Here is a 24,917-nt window from a genome sequence, read left to right on the forward strand (position 1 = left end):
AAAATTAAGACCAAAGATTCCATTAAGAACCATTCATTTAGATTAAACCCTCAGAATATAAAAATGCCCTTGTAGGCTCCCTTTGTGCATTCTGGGCTCTGGATAGAAGCCCCAGAGAGGGATCTTGGTGGAACGATGACATCTTGTTCTTGGTAGACCCTCTAACTGAGTTCTAGATAAAACCCTTGCAATATAAAAAGGTTCATGGTCGACCTCCTTGGTGGGTTCTGGGTTCTGGACAGGGTTCTGGGTGGAATATATATGGCCCCACCAAGTGGGTTCTACCAAGAATCTTTATATTCCAAGGGTTTCATATAGAACGAACAAAGGTGGTTCTATCAAAAACCTTTTTATATTCCATGGGTTTTATCTAGCAGACACTCAGGGGTTCTACAGAGAACCCTTTTGTATTATGGTACAAAAAAGCAACAATCCTTGAAGAACTCCTTCTGAAAAGGGGGTCTTTAGATGAAAAGGGCTCTTAATGCAACCCTTAGTTTCACAAAGAACTCTTGACAAACCCTTTCTTCAAAAAAGGGCTCCACAGAACCTCAGCCCTCCAAGAAGAACCCTACCCTACCCTACCTTTTCTAAGAGTGTTTATGTATTCTGATTCAGTGTGTGTTTTTGTGTACCACCGACCCTGTACTGCCCTCCATTGCCATCGTCCAGCTCCAGGATGTAGCCCTCGATGGGGTTGCCAGGGGGCGCCATCACCCTCCAGGCCAGCGTGGCGCTGTTGTTCCTGGTGCAGCATTTCTCCAGCTGCAGGAGAGGAGCCGCCGGCACCGCGGGTCCGGACTCTACTGTGGGCAGGAATAGATGGATGAGACATAAAGATTGTGATTGGGGCGGGGGAGGGGATGGGTGGAGGGGTTGAGAGGAAGAGGGGGAGATGAAAGGGTGGATGGGTGAGGGAGAAAAGGAAGACAGACAGGGTGATGTCGTCAGCTGGCTGGTTGCCTTTAAACAAACTGAAGGGAGAGAAAAAGGAGCTTTAATGTGGATCTAGTAGGAGATGAATATCCTTGAAGGTGAAAGAGCTCCAGTTCATTTACAGGGCAACAGCTGGGAACCAGTGGAGGCTTTAAATAGGCCATGTGAGGACATTATACCCCTACTGAGGTATTAGAGATAGTGGTATATAGGGTTAGACTGAAATAAGCTTTGAGGACTGGTGTATGTATTATAACTAAAGCTATTATTTGAACACTATTTGTTTTATTTCTTGCCAAAAAGTCTCCCAAAATTAATATTTGGTGTAAGTTATGTTCTTGTCAAAGTGGGAAAATCTCCAAATGATCAGTAGACTGTCTTAAAGGGGTAGTTCAGATTATTTGAAGTGGGGTTGTAGGATGTATGTTTTAATTTACAGTATATTAATGGCAAAGTAGAGGTGAAAATATTGTTGCTGACAATGTCCACAGCTTTATGTTGCTTAGCTTCCATGCCTGTACTCCACTCTGCCTCTCCAAACTAGGGGCGTGCCGACTGCCATCTACACTGACTATGTATAAGTACCTCATACAACGCCACCTCAAATAATCTGAACTATCCCTTTAAGTCAGAGCAGGATTCTCGGCTGGTTAAAGAAAGGGAGGGACCAGCATCGCATCAAGGGATCATTCTTATAAAAACTCAAATCTGTCTAACCCTTGTGGTGGTAAAACTTGTGCTCACAAAAGGAAAAAACTGCATTCCAAAAGGAGCTGAAATAAACACAAACAACAAAAAAACAGGGTAAAAATAACCACCGAACACACAAGAGGAGATCTCGGGGTGCTACTTCATATCATTTCTTTGTTTCTTATCTGATCGAATTTCTGGACTAAAATAGAAGTGAAGACACAGAGGAAAGACAGCAGTCATGATGACAGAGGGAACAACATATCAGGATCAATGCAAAATACCAATACTTCAGTTCAATATTTTTTTTTACAGCATTTGTAGCCAAAGTAGTTCTTTGATTCATCCACAATCCCAAGATTAGGAAGATTATTTGTTGTTGAATAAGGTGTCATGTATGTTTTTCATTTTAGTTCATCTTAACACACCTTTAAATCTATATTTTCACATATTTTTCTTAAGATTTAATGCATTCTTTTATTTTAATCATTAATTTTATATTATAGTTTGATAACAATAATGATTTTGCCATCTTGGGAGGAAAATGCAGTGATGTAATGCATCAATGGCAACAGTCATGCATGGGAAACAAAAGAGTACTTCAGGCGACAAATGTCTGTAAATGAGGATTTTTGGAAACTGTGCCTTCCAGTGAAGGCAGCATTATTCTGCAGACATGCCATTCACTGGAGATGAGCTGGAAAACAAAAACCATGCAGAGGAAAGAGACCAGGAAGACGCTGTGGGACGAAAAGACCAGTGAGTTTCCAACCCAGAATGACTGTGGGGGCTCTCGGGGGCTGAGGGACGAATAAGGAGTGACAACATAAATTCAGAGGGAAAACAGAGGTTTACTATGAGGTAAGAGTCTCTGAAATACCTCCTGGGCTCTCTGTCTCCATCTCAGCCTCACCACTGTCTGCTGCTGCCTGCATTTGTTTCAATAATGGATTCTCCTGCACATCTGGAAATATGATGTTGGTTTGGAAGTTTTAATACACGGACAGAGGATGGCGTATAAAGCAGCTGGAACTGACACTGAAACCAGGGGAGAAATGTACTGCAGATTGATCACAAAAGAAATATATGGAGCCCTGGAGTATCCATAAAGAAAAAATATATATCAGAACCATGTTTTACTACACTGAGTACTCTAAACGCTGTTGCATGCACAACAGACCAGCCTAATGTGGGAAATGAACTGTATCTTGTGCACAAGCAGCAGCATTGCAAGTATTCAATTTAGTGAAACTTGGCCTCAGTATTTTTTTTTCTCTCTATGGTTACTCTGAGTCTCCATAGAAACATGATAAGAAGTCCACATTCACTGAAGCAGAGAAGAGTGTGTGCTGTAATACCGGACTGACCCAAAATTCATGCTATGCACTAACTACACACAATGAAATAATAGTCTTCCTAATAATGGCCAAAAAAAGTCAAATCTGATTGTCCTTCATATGCAAGTTTAGGAACTGACTTATAGTATCGACCTGTAGGCCAGAATATATATAATTTCATAACATTTCAAAATCTCTTCCTTATAAATTATATTTAAAGATGATGTAAACACTGTAGAAAGTTGTAATGATATAAGATGTAGTATCATCTGCATACTAAGACACATCAGATGTTGTCACGAAAATGCTTCAAGTATACAGAGACGTCAGAGTGAAAATGTGAAAGTTTGGAAGGTTTGTGTGCTTAATGCTCTATTATAGTATGTGATGGTATCTCAGAATGATTTTCATGTATGTTTTAGTCACTTTTACCTCAAGGAACGTCATGGAATAGAAGAAATTTGACAATTGTTTTTGCAACCTTTTCTTAGAGGGTTAAGGTTAGGGTTAAAAGATTACCTGCATCATGCAAAGCAAGTGGCTCGAAAAGTACGGACAGAGACACAACAACTTCCGACTTTGTGCGAAATCCAAAGTTGCAAGTTTTTTAGGGCTTGAACCTCAAAGTTGCTGCCAAAACTTAACTTGAGTGCACAGACTTGAGACTTGCTTGTGGCTTGGAAATCAATGCCTTGGTCCTACCTCTGCATGAAATCTTAAACATAAAAAAACAATTTGTTCATCATAATTCCTCAAGCTACAAAATAGATAAAAAAGCTAAAGCCCCAAATCTTGTTTTTCACTGAAGGAGTGAAATATTTTTATCTGTTTTGAATCATATACCCTGAGGTTTTACATGACAAAGTGAATTCAGCAGGAAAAGAATAAAGAAGCAGCTGTCTGACAAAAATTTAAACAGGACTGAAGTTTCCATTGAGGATACTGATGCCCTCAGTGTCCTAACTTATAATGATGGAGAATAATTTCAGGCTACTTGTGAATCAGAACACCTCCTACACTGTGTTGCTGCTCAGGACGTCAAAGACTAAAAAAAAATCAAAGACATGAAATGAAATGGACTATCTTTAAACTCTAGCTCTTTGTTCTGGAGGATCAGCGGGGAAATGTACAGATGTGTTTCATGTCGAAGGCCTTAAAGAACAAAGGAGGGACGACCAAAGCCTCTCCACTACTTACAAGCCCATTCAGGTTCGCTTGGCTGGAGGAAATTAGAGAAAGTCTCCTTCAAGTACAACTCGACCAGGGCCGTGACCTGCAGGACTGGATCACAGTCTTTATTTAAGGGCTTGAATTTGTTTCAATTTGAGGAACCTGATGGAGATTCTACAAATTCTTACTGCTCACTTGAGGTGGTTCCCAATTAAGAACCATATGGTATTATAATCATATTATAAACCCATTATGAGTGCATAATCACTATAATCACATCATGATATAATTGTTATTAACTACACAGCACTCAAGTGAATGTAATTTCCTTATTATGCGATGATTATAAGATGTGTGCTTTTAAATAGATTTTTAATGGGTCACAATGCATTTTGAATAAATGCATCATTACAACTCATTCAGCAAAGTCTCGATTGCAAAGATTAATGGGAATTATTTAGCATTTTAGCTAAGCTGAATCCACATCTGCAAAGGAAAACACCTGATCTTTACTGCCTCAGTGGAGCAGTATCAAAATAAAATATGCATAGTGCTGATTACATATTTAATGTACATTAAGAATACATCTGGGTAATCTCTGAGACTGCAGCACAGTGAATGTAAAGGAGGCTGTGTTTACTCATGCACGCCAACTCGTCGCTGGGTAGCAACAGCCCATGAATATCTAATCAGTTGTGCACATTGTCGCACGTCTTAAAGAAACCTCAGAAGGAAGCAGCGACAGGAAGTAAACGTTGTTTATTGTTTATCAAAGATATCATCAAGGGGCATTTTTTGCTTCAGGTTGAGGATGTTTGTGTGTGTTCTGCATGTTCATCTGACTTATTCATAGAGTCCATTCCACTGATTCTACTCATGACGTTCAGTTTACTCCAGCACTACTCAGCCTGAAACTGATTTTTCAAGACTTCTGTGGAATTTGGAAGCTTTTTAAATGCAGAATCAGTCTGAGCTTTTCATAAAAGAGAGTTTCTTCTTGAGTCTCATTCCTAGGATTTCAAATAGTGACGTTCCAAGCACAACAAAATAATGAGGAAAAAAGAAAACACTGGGACAGGGCAGGCGCCACCACACACTTCTAGTGGGTGATGATTGAAAAGGATTATGTTTACATGAGTCTATACACTGTTTTTCTGGAAAATCTTGCATATTATGCTTTTATAGTCCAAGAAAATAACCCTGATGTTGTCAGACATGAGCATTGACCAAGCAGAGAAGATTTAAAGGGGTGGATATCAAACTCTTCAATTTTAAGGGTACTGACCAAATTACATGGGTACTAGAGAATACTTGAAATTGAGTCACTCAGTGCCAGATTTTGGTACCGCAGAGCACAAAATATAAGTAGTAGATAATAGATTACCATTGTTTGTTGGCTGGTGAGTGAAGAAAATCTATTCATATTAATATTTTACCAGCATTTGGCTGGTGGCTAGTACTAATTCTGTGTCCTGCTTACACATATGTAGCTCTTTTAACCAAATTTCAGATATTTCTGACTCAGCTTGCAGTCTGGAAACAATATGCTAACATGCAACAATAAAATATATGGCCTGGCATCCCTAGCTAATTTAAAAATGTGAATTAGTCTGGAATTTCCAAACGGCGTTACCAACAGGTGCTGACTGAAATGCCTGTTGCCAGTTGGACAGACCTACAACCAATCTGAGCAATGAAACATGATGTAGCGCTGACACATGCAGAGATCCACCTTTGTCCGTCATCGTTTCTGGCTAGGAAATACAGGATCCATACCTACAATGGACTGTAAGCGGTCGGAATGTCTCAGCTTCAGCTGTGTAGATTTTGACCATTTGTTTTCAATCTATCTCTTGCGAGACACCGATCTTTCTCTGAGTGCAAAACTAAATTGATAAAGAACTCCTTCAAAAGCAACAAATGTTAACCACAGTGCTACAGAGAAATAAAAAAAAATGGAAAATTTTTTTAGAAATGAGAATAAAAGGCATATTGCACAGAAACACATTAAATAAAATGGAGTCTATGCTGTAGCAATGACTGAAATGTAGTTGTAAAATGGGACTTAAAACTGCAAATTGAAGGTGAAGTGTGTGTTTTTGTGTGTTCACCTTTGCCCTGGCAGAAGTCCAGCATCAGGATGGTCTGGAGCAGCGAGTCGGTGTTGAGGGTGAGGTCAAACTCAGGGCCGACTTTTGGCTCCAGGGCCCCTTTAACCCACTGTTCCTGAGACGATGTCACCCGCTTGATCAGAGCATCGGAGATCTACACACACACACACACACACACACACACACACACACACACACACACACACACACACACACACAGACAGTTTAAGACCTCTTAAAGTTCTCTCCTTCATTATTAATTCTAGCTAACATTTGTTCATATGGTACTATTTCTAACATATGCAGATTCCATCCATTTTTTAAAGTCTGGAGGGAATATACTCTCCCAAAATCTGAGGACCACTCGGGCAGCTGTAACTACCCCCACATTTATCACTGCAAAGTCATATTTTGATACACTTGGAAACCATGTTTGGTCCCCCATCAGGCATAATCTTGGTGATTTAGGTACCGCAGAACCAAATCACTTCCCTATATGTTCTAGTGTTTTTTCCCAAAATGGGTAAACAAGTTTATATTCCCAGATTACATGTAAAAATGTCCCCCGCTTCTGCCTGACATTTCCAACATAAATCACTGACCACTGGAGGGAGTCAAATAAACCCTATGTATTAACTTATATTGATTAAATTGCCCCCAAGCCTCCTTTATATATTTGCCAGTATTTCGGTAGGGTCAAAATTTGGTGTAAACAACATGAAAGCATGGATCCATCCTGCCTTGTATCAACGGTTCAGGCTGCTGCTGGCTGTGTGATGGTGTGGGGGATATTTTCTTGGCACACTTTGTTCCCCTTAGTACCAACTGAGCATCGTTTAAACACCACAGCCTGCCTGAGTATTGTTACTGACCATGTCCGTCCCTTTATAACCACAGTGTACCCATCTTCTGACGGCTGCTTCAAACAGGATAACGCACCAAGTCACAAGGCTCAAATAACCTCGAACTGGTTTCTTGAGCATGACAATGAGTTCACTATAGTCCAGTGAGCCTCCACAGTCACCAGATCTCAGTCCAACAGAGCACCTTTGGGATGTGGTGGAACGGGAGATTCACATCATGGATGTGCAGCCGACAAATCTGCAGCAACTGTGTGATGCTATCACGTCAATATGGACCAAAATCTCTGAGGAATGTTTCCAGCACCTTGTTGAATCTATGCCACGAAGAATTAAGGCAGTTCTGAAGGCAAAAGGGGTCCAACCTGGTATTAACAAGGTGTACCTAATGCGTGTACTTCTCTCCAGACTGCCTTAGACGGAGCCAATACTGGGTTTGAAGGTTTAAAGGGGCTTCCGAGCTCCTGTTCAGTTCTGTTCCCTTTTGGTGTTTAATCAATCTAGACCTTGGTGAACATATTTTCTTTACATTGATTCTTGGTCTCCTTCTGTCCCAGAGAAAATCTTTGATAATTCTATCAAATTGCTCAAACAACTGTGTTTATGTATCGACAGGCAACATCATGTAAACATAATTGAATTGTGGGGCAACCGCCATTTTTAATTACGTTAATTTCCCCATTTATCCAGCTTCATTTTTATCTTCCAGAGGAGCGGTTCCATATTTAAGAGCATTATTTCCTCTAAATTTGGATCCGTGTATAAAAGATTAAAACACAGTGTACACAGCGAAGTAAGATGAGGACAAGAAAAGACTTGTACAGTCAAACAAACACAGGGAATGGGAGTGTCTACATTCAGCGTCCACATTTAAATATGCTTGTAAGGCCGTGGTACGCTCCCTGCATACAGAACAGCCTCTCTGTTCTGGAAACGTTCCATTAGCCCGGCTTCATTACATTGTGTCTGACAAGTGAAATGAGGCACGCATTAGTGCAGTTCAAATATTTAAGGCTGAGAATTAGACCCCTCGTCGTCTGCTGGTAAGAGCTTCACTGCCTCAGGAAAAAATAAAGTTAAGTGAATACATTACATTAAACTACACTCAACTGCTAAAACTGGGATTGCTATCTTAAAAGGCAAAACATGAGCTGGGGGTTTGGAAATTCTTCCTCGAGCATTAAAATTATTTCGTTTAGTTTCATTTTGCCACTTCAGATTAGCTGCATCATATTTCCAAATGTTCCCTAAAGTTACATTCAACACCAAAACCGACCTTTGACTCCTTAAGAGCCTCCAGTAAGTATTTAGGCGTTGGCAACCATAAAGAACTACATAATCAATACGTTATGAAATATTCAGATGAAATGGAAGCCAGGGGTGTGTGTGTGTGTGTGTGTGTGTGTGTGTGTGTGTGTGTCCGTCCCACAGGAGTGTCTTTGATCTCTATTTCATCCCTCCCTTTTACCTTCCTCTATTTCTCTCTTGCAGTCTCTCTCCAAGAAGGAAATGATTCATAACCAGACGCACAGACATGAGAATTTAATCTCATAAAATTCAATAGAAATTGAAGCAGCCAAAAATGTAGCTCAGAGGTTGAACACAGTCAAAAAGACCATGTTTTTGCTTTCTGTAGGAAAATGTTCTTTGCTATTTAAAGGACCAGTGTGTAGGATTTAGTGGCTTCTAGCAGAGAGGTTGCAGATTGCAGACATCTCGTCTCACTCTTCCCTTCCAAGCGTGTAGGAGAAGCGACAGTGGCTGGCTGTATCTAGACCCAGTGTTTAGTTTGTCCATCCTGGGCTACTGTAGAAACATGGCAGTGCAATATGACAGACTCCACGGAAGAGGGCTTGTAGATATATAGGGCTCAATCTAAAGTAATGACAACATTGTGATTCTCTGGCCCATTGTAAAAAAAAAAGCTTTGAATTGTTAGGCAGCCAGAAGATTTTCTTCCGGTCAAGCATTTTTTTTTTCCTTTGTCATTCAATGTGCATCAGAGTTACAGGATATAACAGATAGAAGCTTACAAAAATGCACAGGGAGAACATTTCAATGAGGAATTAAGAGAAATCACAACCCTTTTATATTTATATTTATACAGGCGGGGTGAGAAGTTGAAACGAGTGGTTAATAAACAAGTTTCAGCTCTTGTTTTTTTAGCTGCGTCATTGTATATGGAGCAATGCAGCATCATGACAGGCTGTTAACTTTGCAATTTCTCTTCATCACCACAGACCACAAAACTGACTGTGATGGAAGCGGAGAAGAGTGAAAGAAAACAGTGCAGGTGACGCACTGCAGCATCCATTAACCAATGCACACCACGGAGCATGCAGGGCACGTGACATTTGTTTACTTGTGCTTGTTTCTGCTGCTGATTGTTACAGTTAGTGACTGACAACAGTATGGAGTAGACTGCATCAGTGAGTAAGATTTGTTTCTTTTAACCAGAAACAGGTTTCACAGACCAAAATATTGTTAACTCAATTAAAAAGTAAAAAAATAATATTTCCACCTGTTTTGTCTACAGTCGTTGCTTTACATGACCTCAGCGTGCTTGTTAAACTAACAGATAAGTTTTATAAATTGTCAAGATACTGTTGTCATAAAAGCAAAACTTGCACGCAGCATTTTGTGCCAGAGGAAAACACTATATGGACACGAGTCCTCAGGGTTACACCTTCTTCTAAGTAGGTGCACATGTCACATTTGACCTTTCTCAGTCTGACCTAACGTGCACGGATCAATAACTATTGATCAGCTCTCGAGCATCTGAGCCCGCTGATAACTAAACATGTTGGGTCAATTAAAAATAGATCAGGTGTAGTATTAGTGAAGCAAATCAGATGCATCCCGTGTGGGTGTGTTGTGTTGTTTTTCCTCACATCTGTGGTGACTTCTTCCTCCTCTGACTGCAGCTACAGTGTTTTAACTGTCCTGGATTCAGAGACATCAGAGGCTCCCTGCAAAGCTTTGAGCTCAAAGGAACTAAGTTTTCACACACCCTCCTCCTTCTTTTCAACTTTAAAAATCTACATTTTTGGCTGTAAATACAGAAAAAGTCGATCTTTTTAAAACGTACAGTAAGACCCCACACTGTGTTTGCCTTGTGATCTCTGAAACTGAAGTCTTAATTTAAGGAAAGAGAGGGCTGGTGTTTGTTTATTTTTCTTAGTGATCAGCAATTTCCCCAAAGAGTCTAAAAACCAAGAATTAATTAATTTTGCCACAGCCTGATGTCTCTGTATATCTGTGTCCCACAGAACTCCACTTTTTGTTGTTGTGTATCATTTTTAAATGATACCGAAGTTCTGTTGAACTTCGTTATCATTTAAAAATGCACAGAGGCTGTGTGGCACATTAATTTCTAGTAGGATAAATGAATTATTGGTTTGGGAATGTTATATAATAAGAATAAGTAGATTAAGCAATCAGTTTTAATGTATTACTTATATTCCATGTGTCTTTGTCTCTGTCATTACACCTGTCCCATGACTATAGTTGAAAATTACCCAAAAAAACCCGTAACTTAAAACTTCAGAAATAAAGAAATAAATCCCAGCCTTCCCCTTCAGTTAATATACTTTGATTCATACTTCTGATATAAACTGAAAGACTGATCCCTTTTAAGCTGAGAAAATTCTCCAAAGTCTTATGTTACATAAATATAATTTATAATTTAATCCATTGGACTATCTGATAAATGCTTTGACTCAGACCTCAGAACGGGGCTGTTTTGTTTTTGTTTTTTTTAGATTTATCACACATTTTATACTTTGATAAAGGATAAACTTGTGCACATAGCTAAAATGAAATATTTATTCATTTTATTTCAACTTTATTTAACCAGGAAAGCCACTCTGCCACAAATTCCACGCCGAATTTCAAATTTCTTTCTGACCATTTGGGACAGGGAGCATAAAGAAGTGCTGAGAACGCACTGAATACTGTCTGATACTGTTGTTTTTGCACAGTAAAGACACATAGGTGGTGTGGGAGCAGACCAAGAATTGCCTTATATAAAAGGGTGTACCAGTCTAAGAGCCTACAGGTGTCCAGACCAGGCCACTCTACCTGAGAGTATGACTCACAGTGGTGAGAACCACAAGGACGCATAAGGTAAGTCGTATCAACGACAGGAATACACAGAGCAAAGGAGTGTATATACAAAAGATCACCAAGCATTACATTAAAAGAACACATTTTTTTTCCCTGAAATAAAAACACAGTTTTAGCCTCAGCATTTTCCTCCACGTGCAAGTTTAAATAAAGATTTTAAATGAGGATTTTTCTTAATTTTCTACATGTGTAGCTACATTACAAGACGCAGAGACGGCAGGAAGGAAGTCTTACACTCACACGATCACAAACAGACAAACACACACACACACAGGCGCACATACACAGTGGGTCACATACCTGGAGGAATCCACTGGGATCGTTCTCTTTGAGGACTTCCAGACAGTACTCCATCATGCCGGTGGTCTGGCGTAGCTTCATGGTGCAGTGGGTGATCTGGTCACGCACCACCTGACAAAGAGGCAAGAGTTTTTAAAAGTTAAGGAATAAGCAGTCTTAAGATGTTTGGTTATACTTTGTGTAAACTGCAAAATTCCCTGACATTTCCTGACTTTAGAGAATTCATTAATTTCTTATATGTAATAGCTCAGCAACCCACAGACTGAACAGCAAATTTGCATGTTTGCTGCAGGAGGGAGGCAAAGGTCAGTAACAGGTAATAAATAACTGCACTCCAAATCTTGACCAGTCAGCTGCTCTGTGCTGCTCATAAACAAAATACCATGTGTGCCAATACTATTGTAAATAACAAAGACTAATGAAAACACTGTCACACAGCTTGTCATGGCTGAATCCAAATAGAAAAGGTTATGTTGTGACACTTAAAAGTTGTGAGAAGATTAAATCAAAGCATCTCTTCCACCTGCTGCAGCTTGATTAGCTGATAGAGATTCAACATCATACCAACGGCCACAAATGCCACTTACACTCCTTTTAACCAGGACTCCCCTTCCTTGATGCCGTGAAAAAACAGCACTTCAGCATGACCAAATGGAGCCAAAAAATAAAGAGCCGAATCCAAAGGGGCTTAAGCCAAAGAGCTAAGTGTCCAGAGGGCAGACAGAGGTCAAAAAACAGAATGCAGGCAAAAAACTCAGACATTATGGCTCCGACTGATCACCAGATGATTTGGCACGGTGTAAGTGGAGAATTAGTGGATGACACAGTTTTGTTTTTTCTTTCACAGCACAGTACTGATAAAGTCACTGAACACTGTCTAGTTTTACTGCTGCAGATACAATTTCAGCCAGGAAAATAAAGACTGAGCTGAACTGACGTCTTGAATGAGCACTTTTTTAATATTACGTCACCATTTTTGATACTATAAAATATTGATATTGTATTGTATTAAACGTGTAGCATTGAAAAAATGTTGAAATATCGATATTTTTGACAAGCCTTACTAGGAGAATAGTGGAAAAATACTTCCAACGTCTTTCAGTAATGCACAAACAAAAATATTTTCACAACAGCAAATCTAAATGATAAATTTCATTTAATTTGTTGTTTGGTTATGTTGATATTCTAATTATATTTTTATTTCAGTGCCAAACTTTCAGTCTGGTTGGAAATAAGGTTTAAGTTTTATGATGTGACCATGCACTTGTTGCAACCAGGAAAGCACCTGCACAAGTAAATGGCAACGCAAAAGCAAATTTTGGATTTCTTCATAAATCCATCAAAAAGAGCAGCGCCCCCCACTGGAAACATGTTCACACAGATATGTAAATTGCATGAATATCTGAACTGCACCACTCTTTAAGCTTGGTGATCTTCCTCAGGCAGCAAGTTGTTATATATACTAGGAGTGCAGTTTGGTAATTGGGGAGCAGATGGGTGTGGATCAGATGATTGGAACTGGCTGGAGGAGCAGGTGAGTTAGTGGCCGACAGGTAAAACAGATGGAGAAAAGGTACATTAATTAATAAAACTGGCTGATGGACTGATGTGCGGTGAGGTGAGTATTATTACATCAACCTTCTCAGCCTTAAACAGACAGGTGTGATTTTACTCTCACTCTTTAGCTCTTTGAATCGCTGTTTTTTCTCTCTCTCTGACACACACACACGCGCACACACACACACACACACACACACACACACACACACACACACACACACACACACACACACACACACACACATCCCATGCTACACTCTGGCTGAACTGCGAGCAGGAGGGAAATGAGATTTGGACGGGTGTCACAACCAGTCATTCAAGGCTAATTGAAACTCAGTGAACTGTCATCACCTTATTAGGCTTTTGTTTACATTTCCTAAAACCTGCACCACATTTCAGCTGATCAGTGATCTTTAACTATCTGCTCAAGATATCACTGACACATGTATATAATATGTACTGCACATGTATATATGTGTAGGTGACAAATACATCAACTTCTCAAAGGTGAAGCAAAAGATTAGACAGAAAGCGTTTTGTGATGTTGGTGAATCCCTGATAATTAATTACACCGTTAACCGATGGCCGCCGAAATAATTTATCGAGTTAATTAGACAGCGTCTCAGAAATTAGTCCCCTGGTTTATTTAACGGTTAACAGCTAATTATTCACCTGTCAGCTGCGGTACGAATGGAAATATGAAGAGCGTGAAGAGTCAACTGAGAGTGGATCAAAACAATCTACAATCTGAGCTGAAGTGTGTGTGTGTGTGTGTGTGTGTGTGTTTGTGTGTCTGCTGGGTCAAAGGTCAGGAATAAAAAAAAAATTTGTGATGAAGCCAACAGTAGAAATACTGGATGAAAATGCATGTAAAATAGACTTTACAAAACTCCATAAATGCATTCCTAAGTTTTAAGTTATCAGTATTTGACCTGTTTTTGTTACATTTATTGTGTCTGTATTTTAAGCTTCAACACTTGACATTCAAATCCTAAATTGACTTTTGACTGCTGCTGCACAGCTTGTTTTTTTTCGCATATACATTCATTTAAATGCAGTTAATTCTGCAAAATTGCAGATAACGATTAGACTACAGTAATATTACACTATTATACTATTTGTAGAATTAGATTCCAGCGGTGTCTGCGTCCGATTGTTTCCCGCTCTTGTGAGCCACACATTTCCATTTAAGTCAAACTGTCACATTTCTAGTTCACAACAAGTTTTAATCTAACAGTATTCTCTGCTTCAGTCCATATTTGTTTGCACTTAGCCTTTCAAAAACAGCATTTTCACTGTGGTTAAAAGAACTGATTGCTCTCCTGCTTGCAAAACAAAAAGTGAGGGACCCACCTGTTTAAAAAAAAAAAAAAAAAAGCTGATTTCTAAACTAATTCAATCCAAACTGAGGATTGTATTTGAGATTCTTTTCGTTTTTTGTCTTTTTGAAGCTTTGAATGTTAAAAAAATATATACTCATCACAGCCCTTATTTTGTGTTTTGCTTTCTCTTTTATTGTGAAGCACTTTGTGTCTCATCTAGAAATATAAATAATAAAAGCCATATAAATAAATGCTACTTACTTAATATATTATCATTAATTGACTATGATTAATCCTAGCTTTGTGTTTACTTGCTTTTAGTGTGGCTTTATTAGTTTACAAGCCCAACAAATTTGCACTTTCAGAATCATGTAGTTCGTAACTTGTCGATTAAATTAGTGATCCATGTTGTCTCAATCAATTCTAGTCAGTGTTCACTTTGATGTATAACATTGGATTTGGATTTAGGATTAAAGTTAGGATTAAAGAATAAATCAAAGTTAAAAAAAAAAAAATGTAATTCTCCATCTTGTATTTTTGTACCTATGTCACATCAACACTACCTTTAACAAAAAACACACACACAGACCCTCAAATTATTTACCGAGAGAAAATTAGCTTTTCAATCCGGCTCTTATCTCCTGTGTAAACAACATGAAGTGTGGAGCATGAAGCCTGAGCAAATCTCAGATTTATTTCAATTTCCTTCTATGCCGTTGAGACGTGCCTTCAGCTCCCTCCCACACGCTCCTGACGGCCTGGTTGAAGGGATTTTTCAATATGTTCCACATGCATATGAAATGAATTTGAGGGTGAGAATACTGAAACATGTTAATGCAAGCCCAGATTTGAGATACCAGGCAGGCACACTGACGCTGACGTGACTCACAGCCTCCTCATCGCACTCCGGACCACATTTCAGATCAGATCAGAGCCGTGTCTTGGGTTGATTTTATCCATTTTTGGTAGTTTTTGGAGCACAAGTACACAGTCTTCACTTGAGGCATGGTGTAAAACCAGAATGTAAGGATTTATATACAGTAATTCTGTAAATGAGGTAGAACAGAAATGATCATGTATGCATAAACCCTGCAGGAGCTTTGTATTGTATACAACAAAAATGCTCATTATGCTTGTTACTGGCTTGTCTTTGATATTTATGTTGTCACTTTTGAATGCATTATTCCTTTAAAACCTATGCTTTAATGTGCAGTTATGCTTCAGCTTTAAACAATGGTCGGATTTAAAGATACTTATCAGCAGCACACAACTGGCAGGTTTGGTCTAAAATAAATTAACAGTATTGGTCTCTGACTTCAATAACTGAGATCAGCTGAACCTTAATCTCATTCATAGAAGGACTCAGACACACACTCGTCTGTATGAATGAGATGGAAGTGAATATTAATCCATCAGCCGCTGGATTATGGCTGAGACTAGGCTACAGTATGTTTCTGTGTGTGCACCCTTGATCATCTTTGTGAGGACCGTTAGAGGACTTTTTGTGTAAATTTATGAGAAGTGCGACATTCAACCAGTCTGTTTGAGGCTTAAGACTAAAGGGTAAAGGTCTGAGTTAGATTTAGGTTGGTGTGGACTGGTATTAGTACTGCTGTGTGATCGTTGGACTCAGTCTTGTTTCTCCTAAAATCCACCATTTTGCATTGCACTCCTATAACACTGTCAGAACCAGAGATATCTTCTTTTTTGTTTCATGCATTCTTTTTCTTTCTGTCATGTCTGTCCCGGTGCCTACATCACCCACAATCCAAGTTGACCACCAACAATTCAGTCAAGATTTAGCTGAGCTGTGTTTAGAAGGGAATTATGTTTTATAATATGTTATGTTTATACCTTGTTCGTGTGAGGGAAAGATCATAAAAATTATTAAAATGATCACTCATGCGAGATCTTTCACAGGTCTGGGGTTCCCTGGGGTGGCTCAAGCCACCAGACTTAAGTAGCTATGAATGTATGAGAAATGACATCTGTCTAACTCCACACCTTCAGATTTTTTTATATCATAGATGTGCATATGAATACGAAGCCCTCTGTCTGTACTTTCATTATGGACGAAACAGAGCAGTGGTACAGGGCAGTGTAGCCTTATAGCCAAGACATGACCACAGGAAGGAGAGGTTCACATGTCACAATGTATTGCAATGTTGATTCTTCCTCTGCTTCTTCAAGGTAACTTAACTTAACTTTGTTTCACTCACTAGAGACTGATAACAATATCCCAGCTTTCATTTTTAAAAGTGTGGAAACAATTAAGAACTCCAAACCCCATTCTTGCCGCTGTTCAAGCAACTATCTTGCATTTAGAAATGCCCAGACGACTGGTCCTCCACAAGAATGCCAGTCGTCTGGCATCACAACACTACGAGAAAGGGTTCAGGCATCCAAAATGAGATAGGTGGAGTGAATGAAGGGGATGAAGGTTAGAGAATACATTATTTAAATGAGGTCCTCACAGGTTTGAGGTTTCCCTCTATGTTAAATTACTGCATTTCTGTAGTCAGCTACCAATATGTGATCTTTAACTATCTTCAAATATTCTCAACTAAAGTGGTCCTGACACCTTAACAGACTGCAACTCAATAAACCAAATACATGTTTGTTGTACAGCGTGTTTTTGTTTGGTTGTTTCCTCACTGTGCAACACGTGCAGCATTTTTTTTGTCAAATTGGTCATAGGGGAAAAAGCACTCATGGCCACCACCATGAAGAAGCCCAGACATTAAAATGTCTAAATTACCACAAAAGAAAGGTTAACAACTGCTACCTTGTTTAGATTTGTACTATTAGCAGCCCAGGTGCAAATTTGTGATTTTCAGCAGGTAGGCTGTTATCTCTCTTCCTGGGAACATTGAACATGCAGTGGATGCTGTGATGCCGCCTTAAACAAGCAATATTACAATACTTGTAATATGTTTTATAATAGTTTTAGAACTTTGTTACAAACAGCCACACGCAGTATCAACACAGACAGATATGGTGAGTATTTCTGGCTGTTCTTTGAAAGAGGAAACCAAAATATGTTGCTTTTAAGGGATTAAGCTTTGGTGAATTTTAAAAAACATCTGCCTTTCTTGGCGTAGACAGTCTTTAGATTTTTTTTTTATTTTATTTTTTGATTTTGTGTCTGGTCACAGCTGCATGTACAAAAACAGATTAAACGGCTTGTAAGTGCTTTTGAAAAAAACAGGAGAGGGGGAAGGTTTAGTTCACAGCCTGAAAATACGAAGATCCGCTGAAATAGATCGTCTTCTAAGGCTTGAACCTTTCACTTCTCGTCCCCCTTCCACTTTTAAATGAAAAAGATTTGTGCTTTTTTGGAACAGCGGTTACATAACTTACTTTTGTGCTTGTAGTCATCCAAGAATGAACACAAGCTGTGTTCAGTCACATAAAGTAAAACTGTATAGTTCTTTTTCTGAGTTGTGTGGATGTAGTGTGAAAAACTGCAACTAATGTGTGAAGATTCTTGGTTGAAATTAATTATGACATCCACTTTAACTCCACTTACATAATCTAATATTTATTGGCCAAATTGTGACATAGTTTAGAGGTTTAAGATGATTTTTTAAAGAAAGGAGAATTAGAGTTTTTTTTTTGAATATGTGTGCTAAGTGTTGTGATGGTAAACATAGACAAAAACACACAGCACTGATACACACAGATTTGAAATCTTACTGAACTTTTCTATCGTCCCATAAAACTGTAGAGCAGCATCAGTCCATGCATGAGCCTCATGCATTAGCTTCATAAACCAGGTCTAAACAAGGTCATACATGCTTTTATATCATTGCATCTTTATTATCTTAATTCATGGTATTCAGGGGTTAAGCCTAAAAAACAACCTCAGGCTTTCAGTTTGTACAAAATGCAGCTGCTGGAGTTTTAACAACAAATTCATATCACTTCTGTTCTGGTCAGTTTCAGAGTTGATGTTGCATTTAAAGCACCTCATAGACCGAGTGTTAAGCCCCTTTCCCACTGGACAAAAAACCCACCAACATCTGGCTTTTGTCTTCACTGGCAAATCAGCATTCATTGACTCTGCGGTAGAATGCACCCAAATCTGAAAATGTTGTTTGATAAAGCACAAATAATGTGATGAAAACAGATTTTTATTCTATCCAAAGTTGCTTATTATTATTTGTAATAAGTTAGCTTGGCATAGTGAAAAAAGGTTGCATCTATCTTAATCAATCACTGATTTAATGCACCAAGATTATTCCCTTTAACTGTAGGATATTTTTATATACTTTTTGGTCTCTACTGTAGAGTCTCTACTCACAAAGCAAAACCGATTAATAAAACATTTTTTTCAGTTTCTGATTTTTCAGTATCCCTAGTTAAAAGGGAGTTTTGAATGTTTTGTAGGCACAACAACTGCATTGCCAGTGAATATGAATATGAATATTTCCGGTATGAACCACATACATTTCTGGTGCTCTATCCAAATACAGATACAGATATTTTTGTTGGATGGACAGATACAGATACAAATAATGTGTGCACCAAGTAGCCACAGGTATTTATTGCCTCCAGCTCGGGAGTCTCCCGGGAAACTTGTGAGGGTTGGCATGGAGGATGGAGATCAGCCCAGCACGACAGGGTTTTGCATTTCCATTACAACATTGCTACCCGCCTGAAGGTGCGTCTTTTATCTGAGCTCGAGCTCGAGGACGCTCGAGTTGAGCAGCTGTAAAGTGGTGGGTAGACCTTTCATATATATACGTCTCTGGGATAAACACACTGTTTCCTTAAATTCTTCACAACAAAAGTCTCCTGTTGTTCTGTTATTTAAACGCTTATATTATTAAGGAGCACAAACAGGAAATGTTTTCATTTGGGAGGGGGGTTTCATCAGCAGTAACTTAACATGACTCCGACACAGCTGAAAGCAAATATGAAATGGTAAAGTAATGCAGATACCTGAAAGTTCAAACTGCGACACAGGAGAGAAACTACGTTCCAAAACATAGAGATTCTGTTAGAAGCTACAAAAGTACTGAGAGCTGAACATAAAGAGACTTTATGAAACGTCTGCCTCTCTGCTCTCCTGCACACACGAGCTCTGTATCAACGCTTGCTTGTCTGAAGGGGAGAAAGGAGGCTCATCATGGGTTGGCCGTGGTAGGCGAGATCACTAAGGAGCGTAAGGCTCGCTTTGCCCCCACGCCAGAGAAGGTCCAGCACGGCGCAGCTCAGTGCGCTGACAGTGGTAATGGAAATGCAATTCTGTGCAGTGCAGTTTGGCTCGGTGCAGCCAAAAGTGCCAGTGGAAACGGGCCAGTAAGTAACGGAACCTCAAATAACTTTGAATAGGTCAACTCTAAGTTTACTTTTCATTTCACACAGGACTCAAACCCCCGGTCTCCTGGGTGAAAGTCCTGTGTTTGTTTGAGCCATTCATCCACCCCACCTCCTCCTTCAGACTAACTTTCTCGTTCTTTAAACTTCTCTTGTTGTGCTTATTACGCCGACTAGAGGTTGCTGCCTTACAACAAACAGAAATATGAATCAGAATCTGCTGGTTGCACATGAGACCTGCCCACACGTTTTTCTGTTTCTTGGAAATCATAATCAATGCCAGATGTCTGATACAGCAGCATCATCAGCTGCTTTATGTGGTGCACAAATGTTGGTTTTGAGCCTATAAGCATTTAAGCCTCTGCTTGTCTATCTTCTTTTGTCCTCACATGAATAGGAGCCTGTAATGAAGGAGATAAACAGTGTCCTGAACACATATTCATGTAAAAATGTGTTTTAGTTTATCAGCCATCTACAAGCAGCTATTCTTCTCTTGTTTCAGCCTCGTCACAGCCTCCAGCGCTTTGCCCTCTGGCTAAATCTCAATCCCCAGCCTGGAGATAATGACAACAGCTGTCCTTGGGGCTTCTGTCCAACCTCCCCCCTCCTCCTCCTCCCTCCCCTGCCATCAGCCAGACGGTCAGTCGGTCGGTGGGCACGTTGAGGCTGGGCAGGCGTCCATGTAATACTCTACGACTTAGGAAAACCCCAGTGGTGGATTTACAGAGAGAAGTAAAAAAAAAAAAAAAACTAGACTATGAGCTAGAAATTGCTGGTTTAGGAGCTGAGATTTTTTCAGGTTAAAAGCCCCGAACACATTTTTCTAATCAGATTCTTATCATAAACACTGGACTCGCTATTACATTTTGTTAAAGGGAACAGATTTCAAATAAAAGATTTTATGATTTGTGCTCTGGGCATAATATGTTTGAGGGCCACTGTCAAGAATTTAACAGCATAAGCTCTTAGTTAGGTGATTTGTTACAGTGTAACTAAGAGCATTTATTTCTAACTTGACTTTTACTTATTTAGTCATATAAATATTTAACCTTAAAACAAACTCTGGCCAATTTTTCTTGATACCGAAATGTGTTGGAATTTGTTACAGGGTCTAGCATGACCATGCTGTGACAATAATGGCATTTCAAAAGGAGTAATATGTAGCAACTGCTCATGCAAAAATGACGACTGCAGTCTAAATGGTGAGTTAGGGCAACAGCCTGTATATTAATTAGGTTGAAATCCTATTTAATGTATGATCTATGATTGAGTCGAGTTGTTTTCCCCGTCTCCCTCCTCCCCAGATTTGGGGAAGCGCTGCAGGCCGCAGGAGCGCTGCAGGAGCGCCGCAGGAGCGCGTGATGCACATCGTAAATTGACAATAACAAACTCTGACATACGCACTCCATTAACACAGTGCTCAATGTAACTGTTATAAACATCCACTCCTCCTAAAAGATTATTAATGGTTTCTTTTGACTCATAAACAGACATTAACTCATTCAGAAAACATTCTGCATTAATTTGAATTCTGACTGACATGAAATGGGTGAACAAAAACAGTTATTCCAGCCACAGAAATGGAGAACATCGTGGCTGTAGTGTTGTTGTCAGAGAAGCAGGTATTTCAACTTAGCATGTTTCCTTAACATCTGATGTCATATCATGGTCATTTTATTTCAAAAAAATATATTAAATCAAATTAAATTGCAGTAAATATATTATAGATTTCTGCTTAAATATATTAGTAAGGATATTTGTTTCTTACTTGATTTTTTTCTGTTTTAGTAACATTAATATTTAACCTCAAAACAAACTCAATGCCAAATTAGGGTCTAACATAACCATACCATGACAATAAAAGCATTTTAACGGTTTAAAAAGAGAGTGCCTTGAAGGCCTCTTTGATTTTTGTGTATCCTTATCCAAAAGGCACCTCATTCAAGCTCAATTTGAGTTCAGGAAGCACTCTTACCCAGACATTTTTTAATATCAATATTTGATGTGAAAGAGAAGTGCTTCATATTTGTGCATGTAGATAGTGCAGCTGGTAGTTCCTTCAGACTTTCTTTTGCTACTTTCTCTTTTAAACTGTCTTTTTTTTTTGGCATTATTGCTACGTATCGCCTATGACTGAAGTACACTTATATAAATTGGACAAGGATTAAAGAGCAGTGGACTCTGAGACAAACTGCAATGTGAACATAGCATCTTTTGGCCATGCAATCAGATCAGCTGGATGCACTGCTGCAGACCACCTCAGTAGGAGTGGAGGTGAGTGGATAAGAGCCATGCTAACCAAGCTTGGAACTTCCCGGATCAAGCTTTTGCACTTGATGGGCAGAGTGTTCTCGGAGCTGGATGCAACATGCAAGACTCCATCGTGGCGAGGGGAGGAGGACTCTGTGGTTTTACACTGATGATGCTTCCTGTACAAACTCAGTCACAGCTGATGAACAATGTTTCAAAGATGTCAAACTTTTTATGTGAACAGATCGTAGACCATATTATTATCACCATCTTGTCGCTTTTGTGTACATTCAACCTGATGCAAATTCTAAAAATACACAACAGAATCATTTCCTGGGTGGACAGATGTTTAAATAACTGTACATATTGTTTTATTATATACTGAATTTAATTATTGTATACATGTTATGTACGTGTAGTCTCTAAGAACCACAGCTCTCATTTTGTTGCGTAATGATAATAAATGGCCTTGCTATGCTGCAGTTTGCAGAAGCTTTACGAAACTGCAGTGAACAATTTCACTGTTTATTTTAAATCTACTAATGACAATGTACATTTTACTGATATATACTGAAGCGCTGTAAAAGAAAGAGAGGCAAACAGGTGCTGCACATAATTGCAGTCGTGGGTGGTGGGAGCGGATAGAGAGGAAGATAAAGCAGGCAGACAGATACCATTTCTCAAAATCGAATAACCACAAATATGCTTCTCGCCTTAGGCAGGAAAGGAAGGAAGGAGGGAAAGCCCTTTTTTTTACTCGTCAGTAAAGAAATTAACACATGAAGAGAGACGGAGAGCTGTTTGCAGTATTGATAATGTGCTTTTGTTGAAAGGAAAAGTATCAGTTCAATGCACTCATCAAGAAAAGGTCACGTGTTGAAGATGCTTTCTATTCTTTTCAAAGCAGCTGATGGAACCAGAACTGATTCACAATTTATCTTATTTTAGTTATCAGAAGTTCAGTTAATTAAAAGGCTGGATGAACACACAGCTACACACAGACAATATGAGAAGCTAAGGAATAAATCAGCCCCACCTTTAGTTTGTACTCCTTCTCCTTGGTGACTTTGGTGAGCAGTTTGGCTTTCTGTCTGGTGAGCGCTTCGATCAGAGAGTCACACTGGGCCACGAGACAAGCTTCGAACTCCACACCGTTCTCCTGGAGCAACACACACACAAACACACAATCACACTGCAATCAGAATTTTTACACACAGAATGCATAACAAGTGCAGCTGAAGCCATCAGTGAAATAACTGATCGACAGAAAATTAATTAATTAATTCTCAAATGTGAGGATTTGCTGTTTTTCCTTTTAATTATTTAATTTTTTTTTTTTTTTTAATCATTTTGATGTTTGGAGTGTTGCACAAAACAAGCACTAGGAAGGTGTCACTTTGCTCTCTGTGTAATTGTGACAGCATTTCTCACAATTTTGACAATCCAAACAATCAGTCAGTTAATAGAGAAAATAATCAGCAGACTAATCCATAAAGAAATAATCATTACTTGCAGTCCTGTATAGAGAAGTTCAAATTTAGGTCTACCTCATCCAACAGTAAAATCTCGCTTTTACATTAATACATGAATATTAATAATATAATCATATAATATGTAAAACATGAGTTTGTTTACTTTACATTTTCAGTACGGAACTTTTCCTTGTAATGGGGTATTTGTACAGTTTGATATCAGTGGACTATTTTTAGTACAACTATGTTTTTTTGACTAAATTTTCTGATTTCAACTTCTTAAATATGAATATTTTCTGGTTTCTTTAGTCCTTTGTGACGGTAAACTAAATATCTTTGGGTTGTGAGGAAAACAAGACATTTGAGGACGTCATCTTAGGCTTTGGGAAACACTGATTGCCATTTTTCTGACATTTTAAAACAGCTATTAATCAATGAATCAAGAAAATAGTCATACTTTTACTTTACCTCGTTCTCATTATGGGCTTTGGCCAGAAATATAAAAAAATGATCATATGACATGACTAAAATAGATCTGTTGGTGTATTTTTCTTCATTTAGCAGCACAGACCTGCTTTGTGTTTGTTAATTTAACAACAGATCTTTTTCTATTTTTGTTTCCACGAAACAAACAGTATGAAGTGTTTATTATCTCAACAGACTGCAGATGAAAATGACTCACACCTCTTATTTGTACAACTGCCACGCTCTCCACCACTTCCCCCTCAAGACACACATCTATATTATACGTCATAAAAATACTGCGCACATGCAGATCGTGGCCAGATGTGTGTGGACAGACAGGCTGCAGGTTACGCACATCCAAACAGATCTGCTTCTTTACTAACAGCTCTCAGCGATTTGATTTTAGTCTCTTTGTCGGACGTTGCCACATCACCACCACAGAAGAAGCATGATACAGACACATATACACTCATCGCTCGCTGATTGGTCAATCTTTGTGAGTAGATTGACTCTCAATCAAGTAGAGAATAATCACCTGAGTGATCTGAGTGACGAATGTGTTTGTGTGTTTCTATGTTGTGCTTGCTGGGAGCCATCAGTACAAATGTATGTGGACACCCAAATTACCCATCATGCACATTACAAAACCTTGTTGCTATAACAGATTCAACTCTAGGAAGGTTCTGTTGTCCACATTTCTGGGCTTTTATTTGTGCTAATGACAGATCTTTTTGGAATAAATCAACATCTAAATGCAGAATGAAGGGAGTCCCTATAGGTCAGAGCGTGCGCCCTGTGTACCGAGGCTATCAGTCCTCTACAGCGGCTGCCGGTTTGACTCCCATAGCCCTTTACTGCATGTCATCTCACCTCTTTATACCCCCTGTCCTGTCTGCTCTTCAGCTATCTTGTCAAATAAGGCAAAAAGGCCCAAATATTAAACTTTAAAAACATTTCAGAATGAATGTGAATCCTGATTCACGAGGATTTTGATGTG

General features: G+C 39.0%; 1 protein-coding gene across 1 annotated transcript in view; it reads right to left on the bottom strand.

The window, feature by feature from the left end:
* Window positions 1–24,917, bottom strand: part of trim67 (tripartite motif containing 67) — a 75,637-nt gene that overhangs the window by 9,933 nt on the left and 40,787 nt on the right. The window contains exons 4-8 of the mRNA XM_084737783.1: window positions 23,020–23,142; window positions 11,530–11,640; window positions 6,245–6,398; window positions 2,507–2,590; window positions 643–806 (exon numbers count right to left, since the gene is read on the bottom strand). Of these exons, the coding sequence (XP_084593909.1) occupies window positions 643–806; window positions 2,507–2,590; window positions 6,245–6,398; window positions 11,530–11,640; window positions 23,020–23,142 (636 nt within the window). The remainder of the gene's footprint in view (window positions 1–642; window positions 807–2,506; window positions 2,591–6,244; window positions 6,399–11,529; window positions 11,641–23,019; window positions 23,143–24,917) is intronic.

This window comes from Lutjanus erythropterus, chromosome 15 (genome assembly GCF_056507025.1).
Source record: "Lutjanus erythropterus isolate fLutEry1 chromosome 15, fLutEry1.hap2, whole genome shotgun sequence".
NCBI classification, from domain to species: Eukaryota; Metazoa; Chordata; class Actinopteri; order Lutjaniformes; family Lutjanidae; genus Lutjanus; species Lutjanus erythropterus.